Raw genomic sequence first — 21,345 nt, 5'->3', positions numbered from 1 at the left:
ATATTTTGACATGGAGGCTTAATTTGCCCTGAGTGAGATACAAGAGCAGCACCAGTCACACAGCTGTACCTCCAGGATTAGTTTTCGAGAGTCAAACATCAGCAGAGACGAGGGGAGGAGGAAGGGGAATTGACGTAGAATATAGCATGTGTGTGTGTGAGGCCGTTCAGAGAGGAGAGAGAAGGAAAGAGGGGAAGATAACAGAAACAAGGGCAAAAAGATAGTGACATTACAGAAGAGAGTGAGACAGAGTAATGAAGAGAGAGGGGTAGAGAATAGTCCAGGCCACAGCCAGCTCAGCTGCTCTGCTGGTTCTAATCTGGGAAGCAGACCCCTGCACCGAAATATAGGCTGACCTCTGACCTTAATACGGGAGCCAATCACTTGCCGGCCGGCCTGCCGGCTGTCTTTAACCGCTCTTGGGTCAATCCGGGACCAGGTTCATCTTTAACTACAAGGCTTGGGAGATATACTGTTTATACCGTATACAGGGTTATTTACAAATATCACCGGTATGATTTCCAATACCTCGCGGGGGCTTCGTGCAAAGCCACTGCTAGGTTGATTATAACTATAATAAATCTAAGAGGTGTCAAATAAATGATATCCAACTCAGGGTTCCAGCTAAGCATTAGGTTAGCTAACTTGTCTACTGCCTAGATGTCAAAATCAAGCTTCTTGGTTACAGCAGGGACATTTAATACCCCCCCCTGGATCAAGATCCCTGTCGCCTAAATTGTCTTGTGCATCCCCACAAAAAATATATATTTTTGGAAATAGCACCCCTTGTGTGTACTTCCGGTAATAGCTTAGTAGGGTACAGAAACGGTATGAAAATCTGGACATCGCCCAAGCCCACTGCTAAATTGAGGAACCACTTCTAAAGATAGGGAGGGTGACATTTACTGGCTGTAGGGAGTCCTGAGGCGTTTTATCTTTGAACTATCTTGTAATAAATCTCTGCAGAGGTTTGGAAAACAACTAAACTAGGACCGGCATTCGTAAACAACTTCAATATTTATCTTTGTGAACAGGACGACGGGTGATGACAAGCGAAATACAGAGCGGTAAAATATTACCTCACGAGTCCTGACATTATGAAAAGAACTAGACTGGAAAAAAACTGACTGAACCGAGGAAAGGAATGACTGAAAACACTAAGCCTGCTGCCATTTGACAGTCCCATGGGATTAAACCCTGACAAGACAGAACTGAGAAATGACTTCAGGGCAAGGCTAGCTCGTCTTCCTGAAACCAACAGGACCTAAGGCAGAGGGTGTAACGTGTGTGTGTGTGTGCGCGCGAGTGAGAGTAGGGGGTGGTAGAGGATTGAGGGGTGGGGATTTAGCCGGTAATCCCCTCCTGACAATTTGTGCCCAATACACGACCCCCAGGGGTAGATAGAAGATAGATAGAAAGAAGGAACCAGCCCATCTTAAAATCATCTGGCAGTATGACCCCAGAGTGGGATTATCTGGGTGGAATAATCTCTCTCTGCATGGCTCCGTGGTTTGGGTCTTGGCAGAAGTGCACAGCGCCTCAGCAGGCCTGCACGTGGGGGGGGGGGGGCTGAATGGTAGGGGATGGAGGAATAATCCCATTTTCTCCCATAATCTTACAATGAGGGTTGCAGTTAAACTCGGAATAGAGGTTGACTCAGCAGGGGTCTGGGTGGTTAGAGCTGACTGAATCCCATCCCCTGATGAATTGTGTTTAAAACATACCAGCAATGCTTGCCCTCAACTATTGTGGACTTTTCTAAACTAAATTTCAAACTCATTGAGGGCAAGACGAAGCACACAATATGTGCCAGTAACCATATTCTCAAGTCATACCGTATTGAAAAACCGGACATTTCAGTACAATTTTATAAATGCTGACAGATCATTTGTTCAATCGACATGGTGGGAACTTTTTGCGTCTGAAAAATGTGTTATGAGAGAAACGGTAGTGGAAAGGCCTTAATGTGAAAATATTGATATAATAACCATCATATTGAAGTCAACTTGGAGTCACCCGATGACATGGTGTGTCATCCTCCCACTACAAATCTGGAAACCATGCAGTTTATTACCCTACAGATGAAATAAGTTATGATGAATGTTACAGAGTGGTGAAAGTGTAAATTGATGAGCTTTATGCTCCTCTCCAATAGACAGACTCAGGGTCTTATTCTGGTGACATGATTGATGCTTGAATGTCATTAAATGATCCATAATAATGTCATCATGTAGACTACCCGCACTGCATCTGTGAGCTGTTGGGTAAAGCGCACATACCAAGACCAGACTGGGCACATTTGTTATTTAACGCAACAGCTGTGACAAAACTATCGGTTGAAAATGAAACGGAAACACATTGAACTTCAGATTTTTATACAGTACAGTGCCTTCAGAAAGTATTCATACCCTTTGACTTTTTCCAAACGCTATTGTGTTACAGCCTGAATTTTAAAAATGGCTAAATTGAGATTGTGTCAATGGCCTACAAATAATGTCAGAGGAATTATTTTTGGAGATATTTTTACAAATTAATTATAAATCAAAATCCGAAATGTCTTGAGTCAATAAGTATTCAACCCCATTGTTATGGTAAGACTTCGCTTAACAAGTCACATAATACATTGCATAGACTCACTTTGTGTTCAAGACAATGTTAATAAAACTGGTTGTTTGGATCCTGGATGCTGATTGGATGAGCAGAATTCCAAGCTGTGCTGTATTGGCCATCACAGACACACCTATGCCTGCTAACAGTACCATCTAAACATTACCACTGCACCGCCATACGAATGTCATGTTAATGTTGCCATCTGAATCATCTCTTGTATTCATCTCAACTCGCACATAATTTCCCCTCGCTTCCAGCTTAGCATTTAGTTTGGTACAGCGGGGGTTAATATACGCCTTGCTGTCTGTCTGTCCAACCTGGAAACAATGTTTCACTTTTTAATTTTGATCTCTGTAGTGCCGTACATACACTGAGTGTATAGAACATTAGGAACACCTGCTCTTTCCATGGCATAGACTGACCAAGTGAATCCAGGTGAAAGCTATGATCCCTTGTTGATGTCCGTGTAGATGAAGGGGAGGAGACAGGTTAAAAGAAGGATTTTTAAGCCTCGAGACAATTGGGATATGGATTGTGTAAATGTGCCTTTCAGAGGGTGAATGGGCAAGACAAAATATTTGTGCCTTTGAATGGAGTATGGTAATAGGTGCCAGGAGTACTAGTATGAGTGTCAAGAACTGCAACGCTGCTGGGTTTTTCACGCTCAACAGTTTTCTGTGTGTATCATGAATGATCCACCACCCAAAGGACATGCAGACAACTGTGGGAAGGAAGCATTGGAGTCAACACGGGCCAGCATCCCTGTGGAACACTTGACACCTTTTAGAGTCAATGCCCCGACAAATTGAGGCTGTTCTGAGGGCAAAAGGGGGTGCAACTCAATATTAGGAAGGTTTTCCTAATGTTTTGTACACTCCGTGTTGCGTGAACTGTGCCCAGATGAGAACTTTTTCTGAGCCAGTCGAAATCACGCATCAACGTCATTATCATGGACATATCCAAGTAAATGTCGGTTTTATAAAAGCAATAAGTAAATGGGTTACTTATCGCGTTTAACAACGCCATATACCTGTGACTATATTGATGCTACATCACTGCCTTTTGTGCCTTATTTCTTAATTAACATGAATTTAGAATGACAACCTCATCTCTGTACCTCACACATTGCAATTATCTGTAAGGTCCCTCAGTCAAGCAGTGAATTCCCAACACAGATTCAACCACAAAGACCAGGGAGTTTTTCCAATGCCTTGACAAAGGGCACCTATTGGTAGATGGGTAAAAAAAAAAAAGCAGCAGCGAACATGGACTACCCATTTGAGCATAGTGAAGTTATTAATTATACTTTGGATGGTGTATCAACTCCACAATACTAACCACTTGACTTTTTCAAAATTGTTTTACAAAGTGGCATTAAAATTGTTTGAATCGTCTTTTTGTGTCAACAATCTACACAAAATACTAATGTCAAAGTGAGTAAGTAAGTATTCAATCCCCAGAGTCAAAAATACATGTTAGAATCACCTTTTGCAGAGATTACAACGGAGTCTTTCTGGGTATGTCTCTAAGAGCTTTGCACAACTGGATTGTACGATATTTGCACATTATTCTTTAAAATATTCTTCAATCTCTGTTAAATGAGTTCTTGATCATTGCTAGATAGCCATTTTCAAGTCTTGCCATAGATATTCAAGCAGATTTAAGTCAAAACTGTAACTAGGCCACTCATTAACATTCAATGTCGTCTTGGTAAGCAACTCCAGTCTATATTTGGCCTGGTGTTTAAGGTTATTGTCCTGCTGAAAGATTAATTCATCTTCCAGTGTCTGTTGGTTTTCCTGTAGGATTTTGCTTGTGCTTAGCTCTATTCCATTTATTTTTATCCCAAAAAACATCCTAATCCTTGCCGATGACAAGCATACCCATAACATGATGCAGCCACCACCATGCTTGAAAATATGAAGAGTGGTACTCCGTGATGTGTTGGATTTACCCAAACATAACACATTGTATTCAGAACATGAAGTAAAAAAAAAAGATGTTTTTTTGCCGTTTTACTTTAGTGATTTATTGCAAACAGGATGCATGTTTTGGAATATTTTTTACTCTGGACAGGCTTCCTTTTCACTGTCATTTAGTGGTAAATACTTTCTGAAGGCACTGTACATGAAAACTTAAGCAAAAAAGTACCTTGTGTGCACTACATCATCACACACTGATTTTTATCCACAACAAGTCAGTTTGGTGGAAACACCACTGGTAGGAAAATACACATATATTCTTTATGCTAATGTTTTAATATTTGCATGAAAATCTGTCACCAATTGGATGGAAACCTGGCTAGTGTAGCTGAGCAGGGCTTAAGGCGGTATGCCCAAGTTGAGAAATGAGGTCGGGGGTTAGCCTGCAATTGCTTATTTACCATGTGTGAATATGAAAACACTGTCAGGGACGTGTCATCGTGCTGTCAGCTGGAACGTGAGGTGTTGCATAACTAGCCCCTCAGGTGGCTGAAACCCTTGCCCATAATGCTTTCCTTTTATTAGTCAACCTTTTTAATATACATGACAACCAACCCAGACAATATCACATACACAGCAATAAATGCATAAAACCATTTAAAGACATTCTGAAGCATGTATGGTCAGTATTATCAAGAATATTCAGCTGTAACTTCAGAACAATTCTAAAAGTCTTCACTCTTCATATCCAATAAAAGTCTAACAGGGGTGTCTCTCTTACCCGAATCCTCCCACGTTGGCGGCTGCCGTTCCCTCTCCAAACACCTTGCTGGCTGAGGAGCCCATGGGACTGCTAAAAGAGGGTGCCGAGCCAAACGCTGCTGCCCCCCCAAAAGCCGGGGAGCCCCCAAAAGCAGGGGGGCTACCGAACACAGGGGCGCTCCCAAAACCACCTGTAGGGGTATAGAGAGAGGGGTGTGTGAGGAACGGTCAGGTGGTTGACTTTGCATTTGATAAAATACGTGTGAGAGGGATGGTTATATGAATACACTTGACATGTGTATGAGCAATATTGTTGTATTGGTTGAGACGGGGGATGGAAGAACGTCTCAGGGGACACTAACCATACATAACAGCAAAAGCTTAAAAAATAGAGACACCGTTTACCTTATTCCTACATTTTGAGCCATGTGTATATGTCACAGCTGGTGATGCCCTAAAACTAACATCCCAACATGATTAATAATGTTGTATTATCATCTGCTCTACAACACTCCATTTCCGGTCAGGGACAATTGCTCTCACACACACATAGCATAAGGGCTAGGAGGGCTTGACGGGAATTGATTGCCAACCACACACTCTTTGGGGCTGAGAAAGGAGGAGGAGTTAAAGAGAGGGGAGCACTGAAATTACAGCCTGGCTACGAGACGAGCACGGCCCAGTGAATAATTGATTGAGCTAATGTAATAGGATTACATTCCTTGGAGCAGCACTGAAAACCCCCAGGTCCCGTATTCACAAAGCCTTTCAGAGTAGGAGTGCTGATCTAGGATCAGTTACTCCTACTCTGAGAGGCTTTGTGAATATGGGCCCAAGAGTTTAGGGGTAGATGCCTATGATAAAGCTAGGAGAGGTGATGACATTTTACTCAGCTGGCACTGCAAAAGGACAAGGCAAAACTGCAGTGGTAATAACTTTTGGGGAACGCTATGACTTTCTATTTGCTAAGACATGCTATAATTTTAGCAAGCTTGAGGAAATATTAGAACTGCGTTGACAAAATGTATGCTATGACTGCTCTGGCCAAATAGACACCAAGACTGTTCACTAGCTATGAAAGACGCAGCATTGTGGAATGTAGCCTGACCATGTTCCACTAGTGCTGTACTGGCAGAAAGAGATAAGGTGACTCTCACTGTAGCTCAGATGATAAAGGAGGACAGAGTGAGTCTCTCCTTGGGGAGCTAGAGCTGGGGGCAGCTGAGGTTGCAGGGAGTGGAGCCACCCCCACCGCATCGCTGGGGAGGAAGTGATGCGTGTGTGGAGTGTTCATCCATCAGCACCTGCCCCACTCTCTGACCCTCACACGACACTGAGCCAACCACCGCACCAACAGACAGAGGAAGACAGGACGACATCAGAGACAGAGCCAAGAATGTAAAGGGTCGTTACTATCACTGTCAAAAAGACTAGAGGGGCTAGTGATGGGGAATGTGTTTAAAGAGGGTAGGTATTGCAGAATAAAGTACAACTACCCTATTGTACCACCTTGTATTGTGTAAGTTAGGTCAGCAGGTGTGATATTACCTTGAAGAAATTTAGCAATTGAAAGATATTTGCTTGAAAAAGTTAGAATTGACATACTCTTGAAAGTGATATATTTTGTAAGATAGGCTATTGAGACCCAATGTTTAATAACAGATGGGTTATTTGTGACATCGTTGGACAACACTTTCTAAAATAACCATGGACACAAGTCTGTAGTTGACAGAGCTGTGTGACTTTTGTCACTGATTTTGGGTTGAAGGTGTAGCCTACCTGTCTGTTTGGCAGGGGTGGAGAAGGAGCCGAACCCCTGAGCGGCCACGCTCCCGCCTCCCGTGCTAAAGGTCCCACTGGCCGTCTGCTCCCCCCCTCCGAATGCTGATGCTGGAGAGCCAAAGCCAAAGGTTTTGGCCCCGCTGTTCCCAAACAGGGTGGGTCCTCCTGTAGGACAGACAGAGGTTAAAAGTGGAGTTATAGCAGTGGATTTATAGCACTATAGTATGTAGACAGAAATAGGTGCCGTGCAAATGTTTTGTGCCGGTCCGGTTCATATTTACAGTGCATTCGGAAAGTATTCAGACCCCTTGACTTTGTCTACATTTTGTTACGTTACAGCCTTATTCGAAAATTGATTAGATATTTGTTTTCCTCAGCAATCCACACACAACACCCCATAACGACAAAGTGAAAACAGTTAAAAGGTAGAAAATATATTACAAATAAAATACAGAAATACCTTATGTAAGTATTCAGACCCTTTGCTTTGAGACTCGAAATTGAGCTCAGGTGCATCATGTTTCCGTTGATCATCCTTGAGATGTTTCTACAACTTCATTGGAGTGCACCTGTGGTAAATTCAATTGATTGGACATGATTTGGAAATATCTCACAGTTGACCGTGCATGTCAGAGCAACAACCATGCCATGAGGTCAAAGGAATTGTCCGTAGAGTTCCGAGACAGGATTGTGTCGAGGCACAGATCTGGGGAATGGTACCAAAAGATTTCTGCAGAACACAGTGGCCCGGCCAAACTGAGCAATCAGGGAAGAAGGGCCTTGGTCAGGGAAGGGACCAAGAGACTGATGGTCACTCTGACAGAGCTCCAGAGTTCCTCTGTGGAGATGGGAGAAACTTTCAGAAGGACAAGCATCTCTGCATTACTCCTTTATGGTAGAGTGGCCAGACAGAAGCGACTCCTCAGTAAAAAGGTACATGATAGCCCTCTTGGAGTTTGCCAAAAGGGACCTAAAGAACTCAGACCATGAGAAACAATATTCTCTGATCTGATGAAACCAAGTTTGAACTTTGGCCTGAATGCAAAGCGTCACATCAAAGAAACCTGGCAACATCCCTACGGTGAAGCATGGTGGCGGCAGCATCATGCTGTGGAGATTTTATTCAGTGGCAGGGACTGGGAGACTAGTGAAGGGGAAAAAAGATTGAGGGAAAGATGAACGGATCAAAGTACAGAGATACACTTGAGTAAAACCTACTCAAGAGCACTCAGTACCTCAGACTGGGGCGAAGGTTCACCTTCCAACAGGATAACAACCCTAAGTACACAGCCAAGACAACACAGGAGTGGCTTCGGGACAAGTCTTTGAATGTCATTAGGGGTCCAGCCAGAGCCCGGACTTGAACCTCTGAAAATAGCTGTGCAGCCACGCTCCTCATCCAACCTGACAGAGCTTGAAAGGATCTGCAGAGAAGAATGGGAGAAATTCCCCAAATACAGGTGTACCGAGCTTGTAGTGTCGTACCCAAGAAGCTGTAATCGCTGCCAAAAGTGCTACAACAAAGTACTGAGTAAAGGGTCTGAATACTTATGTAAATGTGATATTTCATACATTAAAAAAAAGTACTTGCAGAAAGAAAGGCCTAAAAAGCTGTTCGTCATTATGGGGGTAGTGTGTGTAGATTGATGAGGGAAAAAAAACAATTGAATCAATTGTAGAATAAGGCTGAAATGTTAAAAAAATGTGGGAAAAGTCTGAATACTTCCCAAATGATCTTCAGGTACAGGAACTCTGCAATTGTTGAACTAACATTCTATAACAAATGCAGGACCTCAGAGAGGTCTGGAACTCTTTGTTATTGGTCTATTAACTAATTTACCGCACATACCACGATGTTGCCATGGAAAGTCGAAACTACCGCACATGCAAACCTGCTGATTAGAAGGTCCTGTGTAGATTGTATTTTCAAATTATCAAATGTTTTCACAGTTCGCTTCATCCTCTGTTGTACAATATGATATAAAACAAAGAAAAAACAGAATTTTGACGCAACTGGGCCTTTAAAATCGACGTAAAAGGATCCCAAAAGATTTCTAGACAGGGCGCCACTGAGCTAAGCTTCTCACCTAAGTAATGGAATGGGAAACCCTAAACAAGTTATCAAATTGGCTATTGGTCCCCTCCAAGAGGATGAGTGCGAGGACAAGAGAGATGTAGCAAACCTGAATAATCCTCTATTGCATGGGTAGGGCACCTAAATACAGACATTTTTATCGGAACAAATAAATCAAATCAACTAATCAATTTTTTTTTTTTTCGCAATACACCAAATACAACAGGTGTAGTAGACATTACAGTGAAATGCTTACTTACAAGCCCTTAACCAACAATGCAGTATAATATTATTTTTTTAATAAGAAAGTAACAAATAATTAAAGAGCAGCAGTAAAATAGCAACAGCGAGGCTATATACAGGGGCACAGGTTAGTCGAGGTAATATGTCGTTAGAGTTATTAGTGACTATGCATAGATAATAACAGAGAGCAGCAGCAGCGTAAGAGAGTGGTGGGGGGGTAAGGCAAATAGTCTGGGTAGCCATTTGATTAGATGTTCAGGAGTCTTATGGCTTGGGGGTAGAAGCTTCTTGGACCTAGATTTGGTGCTCCGGTACCGCTTGCCGTGCAGTATTAGAGAGAACAGTCTGACACCGCCTAGGATAAAGGACCTGGATGTACTAGGCCTTATGCACTACCCTCCGTAGTGCCTTGCGGTCGGATGCCGAGCAGTTGCCATACTAGGCAATGATGCAACCAGTCAGGACGCTCTCGATGGTGGAGCTGTAGAACCTTTTGAGGACCTGAGAACCCATGCCAAAGCTTTTCAGTCTCCTGAGGGAGAATAGGTTTTGTCGTGCCCTCTTCACGACTGTCTTGGCCAGGTCACTGACCTCCTCCCTATAGGCTGTCTTGTTGTTGCCGGTGATCAGGCCTACCACTGTCATGTCATCGGCAAACTTGATGGTGATGTTGGAGTCGTGCTTGGCCATGCAGTCATGAGTGAACAGGGAGTATAGGAGGGGACTGAGCACACACCCCTGAAGGGCCCTCGTGTTGAGGATCAGCGTGGCAGATGTGTTGTTACCTACCCTTACTACCTGGGGGCGGCCCGGAAGGAAGTCCAGGATCCTGTTGCAGAGGGAAGTGTTATGTCCCAGGGTCCTTAGCTTAGTGATGAGCTTTGAAGGCACTATGGTGTTGAACGCTGAGCTGTTGTAAATTAATAGCATTCTCACATACAGTGGGGCAAAAAAGTTTTTAGTCAGCCACCAATTGTGCAAGTTCTCCCACTTAAAAAGATGAGGCCTGTAATTTTCATCATAGGTACACTTCAACTATGACAGGCAAAATGAGAAGAAAAATAAATCCAGAAAATCACTTTGTAGGATTTTTTATGAATTTATTAGCAAATTATGGTGGAAAATAAGTATTTGGTCACCTACAAACAAGCAAGATTTCTGGCTTTCACAGACCTGCAACTTCTTCTTTAAGAGGCTCCTCTGTCCTCCACTCGTTACCTGTTTGAACTTGTTATCAGTATAAAAGACACCTGTCCACAACCTCAAACAGTCACACTCCAAACTCCACTATGGCCAAGACCAAAGAGCTGTCAAAGGACACCAGAAATAAAATTGTAGACCTGCACCAGGCTGGGAAGACTGAATCTGCAATAGGTAAGCAGCTTGGTTTGAATAAATCAACTGTGGGAGCAATTATTAGGAAATGGAAGACATACTATCCTGTTCTATCCTGCCGATACAATGTAAAAACCGCCAGCTGTATGTTATTCATGTCGTCGTTCAGCTATGACTCGGTGATAGTTTTTAATGTCCCGTTGGTAGTTTAATCTTGTTCGTAGGTCATCGATTTTATTTTTCATTGATTTCACGTTAGCCAATAGAACGGATGGCAGTGAGGATTTACTCGCTCGCCCTTGAATTCTCAGAAGGCAGCCCGACCTCCGCCCCATTTTTCTCAGTCTTCTCTTCACGCAAATGACGGAGATTTGGGCCTGTTCCCGGCAAAGCAGTATATCCTTCACGTCGGACTCGTAAAAGGAAAAAGCTTCTACCAGTTCTTGGTGAGTAATCTCTGTTCTGAAGTGATTTTTGGCAGCAGCAACATTATGTACAAAATAAGTAAACAAATAAGTTATAAACTATGCAAAAAAAAACAAACAAAATAACAGCTGGTTAGGAGCACGTAAAATGTCAGCCATCCTCTCCGGCGCCATTCCACTAAGCCCCAAAATAGATTATTTTCAAATACAATCATTTCATACTTTGATTACATTCAGACATGATCAAGTGTCTTTTTGTGTGTGAATACTTGGGAACAGATTTCCTAAGTTAAACACATTTTAGCTGATTTAAATACGTTTATTTTTTTTTACCAAAATAAAAAAACAAATAAAAAAAACTGTGTTCCAAAAAAATTGATATTGGTGGGCCGGTTTTGGCCCGCAGGCCTCCTGTTGCCAATCCCTGCTCTACAGTTTACTGAGCATGAAGAGGACGACATTTTACAGAATTTCCAGCCATGAGTCATCACTCACTGATCACCATTTCAAAATTCAATCATGCAAGGAAAATGTAAACTTCTCTCCCTCCACGTTCATTAGATATTCATCTCCAGAACGATGTGGTGGAATATCGTTTCAGGGGTGTCATGACAGCAACACACTTTACAGTTAACCCAGGTCTCCCTCAGTCTTTTTATCTTTACAGCGTGTTTCACTTTTAATTGGCTGGGAATGTCGGTCTCTCTCCAGTGGTATAAAAAAAGAGAGGAAAGATTAAATGGGTCTTGAAACATTCATTTCCTGCAATTCTAAAGACTTTGCGATTGGGCAGAGAATAATTAGCAGCTTTATAACACACTTTATGCAATTCTACTCATTTTTCCATAGGGTGGAAAGAAATGTTTGCAGTTCTTAATTTGATATCTGAGTGAGACTAACTAACAAAATCAATGGGTCGGTAATTCGACCGATTTTGCCTTGATGACAGCTTTGCACACTCTTGGCATTCTCTCAACCAACTTCATGAGGTAGTCACCTGGAATGGATTTCAATTAACAGGTGTGCCTTGTTAAATGTTCATTTGTGGAAATGTCTTTCCTTCTTAATGCGTTTGTGCCAATCAGTTGTGTTCTGACAAGGTAGGGGTAAGTATCCAGAAGATGTCCATATTATGGCAAGAACAGCTCAAATAAGGCAAGAGAAACGACAGTCCAGTCTCTCTTTTTATACCACTGGAGAGATGTATAAGGATTCTATCGTTAAATCCTCTCTGGGCTTTTAGCAAGGTGCTAGTGAGAGTCCGCTGGTGACAGACTGGAAATGGCCTTTCGCGTTCATAGAGGAGGCTATTTTCTAGGGGCCATTTTCATACTTTTCCAAGGCTGAGTGTTTTTGCACAATGCATTGGCCATATGGTAATACTGCTCACTGCAAGTACTTCACTACATTTAAGGTGTAAATGACACAGAACACTGCAATCTCATTGGAGATTCTGCACAGGTGGAACATTTCCAAACATCACATCCACTTTCAGCAATTTAGCACTTTCACGCTCCAACAATTTACAAGACAGTAACTTGAAGGCAACCAATGTGAGAGAAAATAAAATAAACACTTTTCAAATCAAAATGGATTCTCAAAGAGTTGGGTGATTACATGGACAAGTTACATGACTGACTGACTGACTGACTGACTGACTGACTATGATGCCAATCAATAACTGGGGGCAGAAGAAGAAGACATCTTTGGGCATTAAGGAGCTTGATCAGCAATATCAGATAAAGGGTTTCACTTTTCATCAGTAACAGGCAGAAGGAAGAAATGGATATGTGACTGCCACAGTGGCTGAATGGTATTAGGTGTGTGTGGAAGACATTGGGACGGACACTTGATGTATTACGCAGCATGGCACAATGCCTACTGTCCGTTAAGAGCTACTCAAGGAAAATACTCATTTGCAGTGCTCTTCCCAAAGGTGAGTGTCAAAGAAGTAATGGAATTTAGGAATTTGACTAAAAGCTAAAATAGTCTACATGCATGTCATGCAGCGCATTGAGAAAATAAACATGGGTGAAGACATGGGTGAAACAATGTGGGTTGGGATATATGTTCAGGGAAAATGTCCTAGAAGGCAATACGTGAGTGGCAGAGAATGACATTTCTCATAAGAATCAAAGCTTTGGGCATGCAAGGGAATGCTATCCTATCAAATAGTCCCCTTGAAATGGGTCATACATATTCAGATAGCCATAATCAGAATTCTGCCCCATTTCAATTTGAAACAAAAGAGGGTACAGTAGAATGGTACGGGGGCGGCTCAAATGCATATCAAGGTGGATATTTCTACTCATCTAGCCTACATGTTTAACATAAATGAATCACGTACCACCACAAGGTTGGGAAAATATGAACAGATTTGCATTAATCTACAGAACAAACATGGATGATTAGATGCTGTTTGTGTGCATTAGAATAAGAAAACGTGCAGATAGTAGCCTATTTGCTATGTAAAACCATGCCAGTCAGTCTGTTGAGCAGTAACATGACCAGGAGCTATAGAGGATGGTGCAGACTCGTGTTGTCACAGATAGGACAACACATACGCTGTCAGTGCCTCCGGCATCAACAGGTTAAATCACACCGCTATGTGACACTGTGTTCATTACCTAAATTGATTATATTGGCTACTTCCCTACATTTACATGAACATATTTACCTTGATAATATTTGTGCTCTTATCAAAGCTCTGGTGATTCTCATTGTATTGCTTGCTGGTATGAAACGAAGTGAGTATATCAGTCAACTTTATCATCCTGTCAATCAAAGGGTATCTTGCTAATGATAACTGTCCTAAAATTGCACAGGAAGTTTAATTATAAGATGAGTCATCCTTTCTGCTACAACTTCTCCACCCCTATGGGTCTTCTCACCTGTCTGGTTGGGCTGACTGAAGCCCCCGGTGGCGGCGGTCGTGCCGAAGGGGTTCTTGTTGGCGGCGTCCTCACTGGGTTTCCCCCCCAGGCCACTGAAGAAGCCTCCCCCTGCCTGCTGGGAGCCTGCTACCGTGGCAGAGCTAGACCCAAACAGACCCACACCACTGGATGGTTGCTGCAGGGGAAAAGGGAGGGGGGCACAGTCACAACAAGGTCATAATGATCATAATTGGTTATGCAGTAGTTAGTGTATGGGCTCTCGGCTGAGTTCTTAACCAAATGCAATAACACATCTACCGTGTATGTGAGTGGTGTGGTCGCATTTGAAGAGGGATATTTGGGGGTCTTCTACTGAAGTGTTACATATCAAATGGTAGGAAGGTTTTATATTTTACACACATAGTAAAATGTGAATGTTACCTGTCCAAAGACACTCCCACCACTGGGCTGTTGACCAAACACTGAGTTAGTGGAGGAGCTTCCGAAAGCTGGGAGCAAAGAAGACAGAAAACAAATTAGATATATACTGAGTGAACAAAAATTAGGAACACCTTCCTAATATTGAGTTTCATCCTCTTCTGCCCTCAGAACAGCCTCAATTAGTCGGGGAATGGAATCTCCAAGGTGTTGAAATAGCTCCACAGGGATGCTGGCCCATGTTGACTCCAAGTTGTGTCAAGTTTGCTGGATGTCCTTTGGGTGTTGGACTATTCTTGATAAACACGGGAAACTGTTGATTGTGAAAAACCCAGAAGCTTTGCAGTTCTTGACACACTCAAACTGGTGTGCCTGGCACCTAGTACCGTTCAAAGACATTTAAACATTTTGTCTTGCCCATTCACCCTCAATGGCACACATACACAATCCATGTCTCAAGGTTTAAAAATCCTTCTTTAACCGGTCTATTTCTCTTCATCTACACTGATTTGAAGTGGATTTAACATGTGACATCAATAAGGGATCATAGCTTTCACGTGATCAGTCCGTCATGGAAAGTGTTCCAAATGTCTTGTACTCTCAGTGTATTTTGCAGGCTATGCACTTCTCCAATAAATCCATGCACAACATCACAAATTACGCTTGGGATGTGCAGTCTTAAGGTTAGCGATGATGACAGTGGTAGGAAGTAAGAAATGTGGGTGTGTGTACACTGCTAGTGCAGTCATTTGATGGCTGGTCTCGTTCCAGTAGCATTAGACTAAGGCGACAGAGAACCCTTTTCCTCACAGGTTATTGATGACTGAGGGGGGGGGGGGGGGGGGGGGGGGGGGAATTAATTCCGTGGGAATTAAAGGGAATATATGGGAATGAACAGAAATATATGCAAACTAATATTAATACCATTTAAATGTAGATGTTTTTTGCATTGGATATATTTACCATATCATATGGAGACAGAAACAAACATTTTACCTTATCATAAGCAGACAATTGCAAATGATTAAATCATTCCAATAGAAATAAAATAAAAATATTTAGTTACGAATTGAACTTTAATTCAATGAGTCGACTCTCCACATTGGATGATTTCACTGAACAACAAAAGGGAATATTGAATGATCCCCAATGATCCATTGCATCTCCCAAAAACATTTTCAACATACATCTGTAAAATGATAGTCTAGAAACTAAAGCTTTGGTTGTCTTCCTCTCAGGCTTTCATGTCTTCTCCCTGGACCTCCTCAATGTCCACCTTTTGAACATCAGACTCTGAAGCCTCATCTTCACTGTCACTTTCCAACCTTGAGGATGGCTCGTTGTCGGGCTCAAAAAGCCTCAAATTTGCCCGGATGGCCAGGTCAGCCTACTGCGTGCTTTGGTGTGTGTGTTCCCAAATAAGGACCAGTTGCGCTCTGAGGCGACTGATGTTGGTGGGATTTGGAGGATGGAGGCAACAGGGGAAAGAGCCTCAGATGCAAAGTCCCTTCCACCAGGTGGCTGATGAGATATGTTGGCACAACTGCCATATTGCATCTCCATCCCAAAGCCCTTGCTTGGAAGTGTACTTCGCCAGACTGCCAAGAACCTTGTCCTCATCCAGGCCAAGGAGGCGAGACAAGGCAGTGATTACACTATAGGCCTTGTCGATCTCTGCACCAGACAGGATGCTCTTGCCAGCATACTTGGGGTCCAACATGTACGCTACGGCGTGTATGGGCCTCAGGCAGAAGTCTTCAAGACTTTTGATGCATTTCAGAACTGCAGTTTCCTCTTCTTGGAGCAACAGTGAAGTGGGAAGGGCAGTACGGATTTATTCTCTTACATCTGCAAGCAGAATCTGAACATCAGACAGGATGGCATTGTCTCCCTCAATCGGTGCAATGGCTAATGCTATAGGTTTCAGGCTGCTTACCACTCTCTCCCAAAATATATAATCCAGGAGGATCCTCTAGATGGGGCTGTCCATATCGGCAGACTGTGATATGGCCATTTCTTGGAGAGACTCCTTTCCCTCCAGGAGACTGTCATAAATGACAACACCACCCCAACGGGTATTGCTGGGCAGCTTCAATGTGGTGCTCTTATTCTTCTCACTTCACGTTCCATGATGTCCTTGAGGAGCAGATTCAATGCATGAGCAGCACAGCCAATGGGTGTGATGTGAGGGTAGGAATCCTCCACTTTAGACCAAGCAGCAGTTTGTTTTTGCTACCATGTGGGTTTTAGCTTGTTTGAGCCTGCTAACTGAGGAGTGTTAATTCACCTGTTTCCATACATGTTTCATTTTAAAACATTTATCTTTACTAAGGAGTTGTTCAATTTAACTGCTTAACTATTTATATGAAATTGTTTTTTTCAACTAATCTTTACAGGAAAATGCCACTGGCACCATCTGATGTGTGGAGACATTTCACTGCAGCTAATATAGAAATTGTTAAAAAGTTAGAAATGATTTAAACACTTTGTTGCAGGCTACTATTTACTAGTTAACAAAAAAATCCTGTATGTCAACTAAAATATATTCACCCCACCCAGTATTGTAATCAAACCTTACCAGAAAGCATGTAGTCCTTGGCTCAGACAGTGTAGTAGTGTGGGTTCAAAAGCATCTCATTAGTGTGCAAGATCTTGAGAATCAGGTGTACATGTGATGGAAGAATGCACTGTGCATGCAGAGGTTTGCGATTCCATTGAATTCAGGATACTTTAACCAAAATATGCCACAAGACCTAGAATTGCCTTGTGTATCTCACAAAAAAAGGTTCACTGTTATAAGCTAACTTTTTAATGAATTTAAGTAAAAATTCCAGAAACTTACCGGAAAGTTTACGACCCTTTGTAACCCTACTCTCTACTTATATTTCTGACACAATGCCCCTGGGAACACTGGAAATGTATGAAGTGTGATCAGCCTTCTGACAAATTCTAGATGGATGGAACTTTTGTGTGTGCGGCAAAGCGTGTGCTGTGTGTGAGAAAGCCAGCGGATCCCAGGATATCTCCCAACTCCCCATATCCCTGGGCCTCTGCTCATTCCCTGTTTAAAATTGGCATCTTTTAGAAAGCTGGCTGTACGACTGTCCATAAAATCCCTCATGCCCAGAGTCAATTTCCCCATAATAATCCATCGGAAAATGTTGTCTTTTCAGCGTATGGGGACTGCCCTTCAAATGAATGCTGTGACTGCCTTTAGTCTGGGCCCAGGAACTTGGCAATGGAACTCACCCATCTCTGAAATTACAAAACTAATTCAAGACACCCACCCACAACATTGTGTGGGGCTCAAATTAGTCCATGTGTGGTGTTTTTTTTTTTAAACAGGCAGAGCCGTAAAATAAATGCTTATGACTCTGTATACACATTTTCTAAAAAGTAACACTATTTGTCAATGGGGCATTAACAGTTTTTTATGAATGAGCGTTCATAGGCACAGTTTGAAAACGTGCTCCAAAATAAAAACGTAACAGTCCATTGGCAAGTTCACATACTGTATTTACGCTGACAATTTGCTGAGTGTAATAACTCCCCAGCCATGAAGGGGACAGACATAATACATGGGAATGAAGAACACGCATCCAGACTCAATAGGAATTCTAGGGACATTTACAGTGTGACATGTTGCTGTACTGGCGTGGCTAGTTGGCTATTGTAGATCGAACACAGCCTGCTGTCACCTCAGGCCCACACAAAGACATTTAGAAACAGACAGACTATGACCCTGGCTATTAACACTCCCTTAGATATCACTCAGCGTCTCTCTACATAATGAATTCATAAAAATCACCCCTAGGGATACACTGCAAAGTATCTCTGATTTCCTCAAAATTGAGCTTTCTTATTGGACAGGTCAGGTGGTTAAGCCTACTCCTCGGTTTCAAGACAGATTCCACAGTCGGCTATGTCTTACTCAATCAAGCTCTGTTAAGTGTGACAGGGACCAGGCCTGCTCTGATGCAGGGTAATGTTATTCATGTTGAACATTCTATAGGCTCTGCAGTGCAGACAAATTACCGTCTGACCCAGGGCTGCTCTCCTCACTGCATCGATTGCCTTGCTTAAACAGTAAAAACTGACAAAGGCATGTGAACCAGTGAGCACACACACCTTAGTTCAATTAACCCCCATCACAACCTCCTCCTTTACAGATAAATAGGAACATATTTTCTCTTCACCTCATGACTTTCAGACCGTGTGACCCTGCTTCCTCCAAACAATATCAACATAATGCATGCGTCAGGCACAACTTCCTCTAGGTAGATCTGATTATGTCCAGTTAGCCGGAACAATTATGGGGGATTAAATGTTAAGAGCTTTGTATAGATAAAAGGAAAAAGTAATCACATCATGGAATGTAAGCCTCTCTCTACTATTTGCAATGTAGGCCTACGGCCAGACAGATACACTGAGGTAAAACAGAATTAACCTATCTGGTTGTGAACACTTAACCCTAGGACAGACATAGTGAACTTGGTCCTGTAACTGCGGAGTTGTACCACATAGAGATCAGCTGTCTCTCCCTGCGGCCAACCCATCCTGTTGGCACGCGGGAGAATTCAGAGAATCCCTGGGAATGGGGAAACTCTCTCAGCCCAACACCCCAATTTTCTCACCCACTGCCACGCCTTAGCCTACACTGCCGACAACATTCACAGTTCACACCCTCTCCTTTTACCCACCCAACTGTCTCCAACCCAAAGCCACCCCACATATCCCATCACTCCCACCCCCTCCATCTGACTGACTCCAGTAACCCAGAGAGGCCAGCCAGCTGCTGGGCTGTCTGGGACACACTAACCTCTGACCTGGGTTACTTTCCCTAGCAGTCAAACCCACACTTTGACAGCCCACTTCTGCTTAATTAAAAAGGTTCAGTATATAATCTCTTCAAAACACATTACAAGGGCTTAGTTTATTTCATCATCATTATGGCACTTGGTTAGTGGTAGTGTAATTTTTTTTATTTTAAGGGGTGGATCAGCTTAATATTGCAGAAAGATTGTTGCTTCCATCAATGTAATTGTCTGCATCATTTCATTTCATTTTTGGTAAATACACTGCTCAAAAAAAATAAAGGGAACACTTAAACAACGCAATGTAACTCCAAGTCAATCACACTTCTGTGAAATCAAACTGTCCACTTAGGAAGCAACACTGATTGACAATAAATTTCACATGCTGTTGTGCAAATGGAATAGACAACAGGTGGAAATTATATGCAATTAGCAAGACACCCCCAATAAAGGAGTGGTTCTGCAGGTGATAACCAGACCACTTCTCAGTTCCTATGCTTCCTGGCTGATGTTTTGGTCACTTTTGAATGCTGGCGGTGCTTTCACTCTAGTGGTAGCATGAGACGGAGTCTACAACCCACACAAGTGGCTCAGGTAGTGTAGCTCATCCAGGATGGCACATCAATGCGAGATGTGGCAAGAAGGTTTGCTGTGTCTGTCAGCGTAGTGTCCAGAGCATGGAGGCGCTACCAGGAGACAGGCCAGTACATCAGGAGACGTGGAGGAGGCCGTAGGAGGGCAACAACCCAGCAGCAGGACCGCTACCTCTACCTTTGTGCAAGGAGGAGCAGGAGGAGCACTGCCAGAGCCCTGCAAAATGACCTCCAGCAGGCCACAAATGTGCATGTGTCTGCTCAAACGGTCAGAAACAGACTCCATAAGGGTGGTATGAGGGCCCGACGTCCACAGGTGAGGGCTGTGCTTACACCGTGCAGGACGTTTGGCATTTGCCAGAGAACACCAAGATTGGCAAATTCGCCACTGGCGCCCTGTGCTCTTCACAGATGAAAGCAGGTTCACACTGAGCACATGTGACAGACGTGACAGTCTGGAGACGCCGTGGAGAACGTTCTGCTGCCTGCAACATCCTCCAGCATGACGGGTTTGGCGGTGGGTCAGTCATGGTGGGGGTGGCATTTCTTTGGGGGGGCCGCACAGCCCTCTATGTGCTCGCCAGAGGTAGCCTGACTGCCATTAGGTACCGAGATGAGATCCTCAGACTCCTTGTGAGACCATATGCTGGTGCGGTTGGCCCTGGATTCCTCCTAATGCAAGACAATGCTAGACCTCATGTGGCTGGAGTGTGTCAGCAGTTCCTCCAAAGAGGAAGGCATTGATGCTATGGACCGCCCGTTCCCCAGACCTGAATCCAATTGAGCACATCTGGGACATCATGTCTCGTTCCATCCACCAACGCCACGTTGCACCACAGACTGTCCAGAAGTTGGCGGATGCTTTAGTCCAGGTCTGGGAGGAGATCCCCCAGGAGACCATCCGCCACCTCATCAGGAGCATGCCCAGACGTTGTAGGGAGGTCATACAGGCACGTGGAGGCCACACACACTACTGAGCCTCATTTTGACTTGTTTTAAGGACATTACATCAAAGTTGGATCAGCCTGTAGTGTGGTTTTCCACTTTAATTTTGAGTGTGACTCCAAATCCAGACCTCCATGGGTTGATAAATTTGATTTCCATTGATAATTTTTGTGTGATTTTGTTGTCAGCACATTCAACTATGTAAAGAAAAAATGATTTAATAAGAATATTTCATTCATTCAGATCTAGGATGTGTTATTTTAGTGTTCCCTTTATTTTTTTGAGCAGTGTATATACAGTGGGGCAAAAAAGTATTTAGTCAGACACCAATTGTGCAAGTTCTCCCAGTCCCTGGCGGCGTAGTGTGTTACTGATGGTAGGCTTTGTTACTTTGGTCCCAGCTCTCTGCAGGTCATTCACTAGGTCCCCCCGTGTGGTTCTGAGATTTTTGCTCACTGCTCTTGTGATCATTTTGACCCCACGGGGTGAGATCTTGAGTGGAGCCCCAGATCGAGGGAGATTATCAGTG

General features: G+C 43.2%; 1 protein-coding gene across 10 annotated transcripts in view; it reads right to left on the bottom strand.

The window, feature by feature from the left end:
- nup214 (nucleoporin 214) overlaps positions 1-21,345 on the bottom strand; it is an 80,608-nt gene that overhangs the window by 11,356 nt on the left and 47,907 nt on the right. For all 10 annotated transcript variants that reach the window (XR_005051718.1, XR_005051715.1, XR_005051716.1 and 7 more), the window contains exons 30-33: positions 14,468-14,535; positions 14,045-14,222; positions 7,074-7,241; positions 5,314-5,485 (exon numbers count right to left, since the gene is read on the bottom strand). Coding sequence is in view for 5 of the 10 variants with exons in the window: in XM_036977289.1 (XP_036833184.1) it covers positions 5,314-5,485; positions 7,074-7,241; positions 14,045-14,222; positions 14,468-14,535 (586 nt within the window). In the remaining 5 variants the exon portion in view is untranslated. The remainder of the gene's footprint in view (positions 1-5,313; positions 5,486-7,073; positions 7,242-14,044; positions 14,223-14,467; positions 14,536-21,345) is intronic.

Source organism: Oncorhynchus mykiss, chromosome 5 (assembly GCF_013265735.2).
Source record: "Oncorhynchus mykiss isolate Arlee chromosome 5, USDA_OmykA_1.1, whole genome shotgun sequence".
In the NCBI taxonomy this organism is placed as follows: domain Eukaryota; kingdom Metazoa; phylum Chordata; class Actinopteri; order Salmoniformes; family Salmonidae; genus Oncorhynchus; species Oncorhynchus mykiss.
Note: the sequence above shows the minus strand (reverse complement) of the source record. Positions and strands in the feature narration are given on the sequence as shown.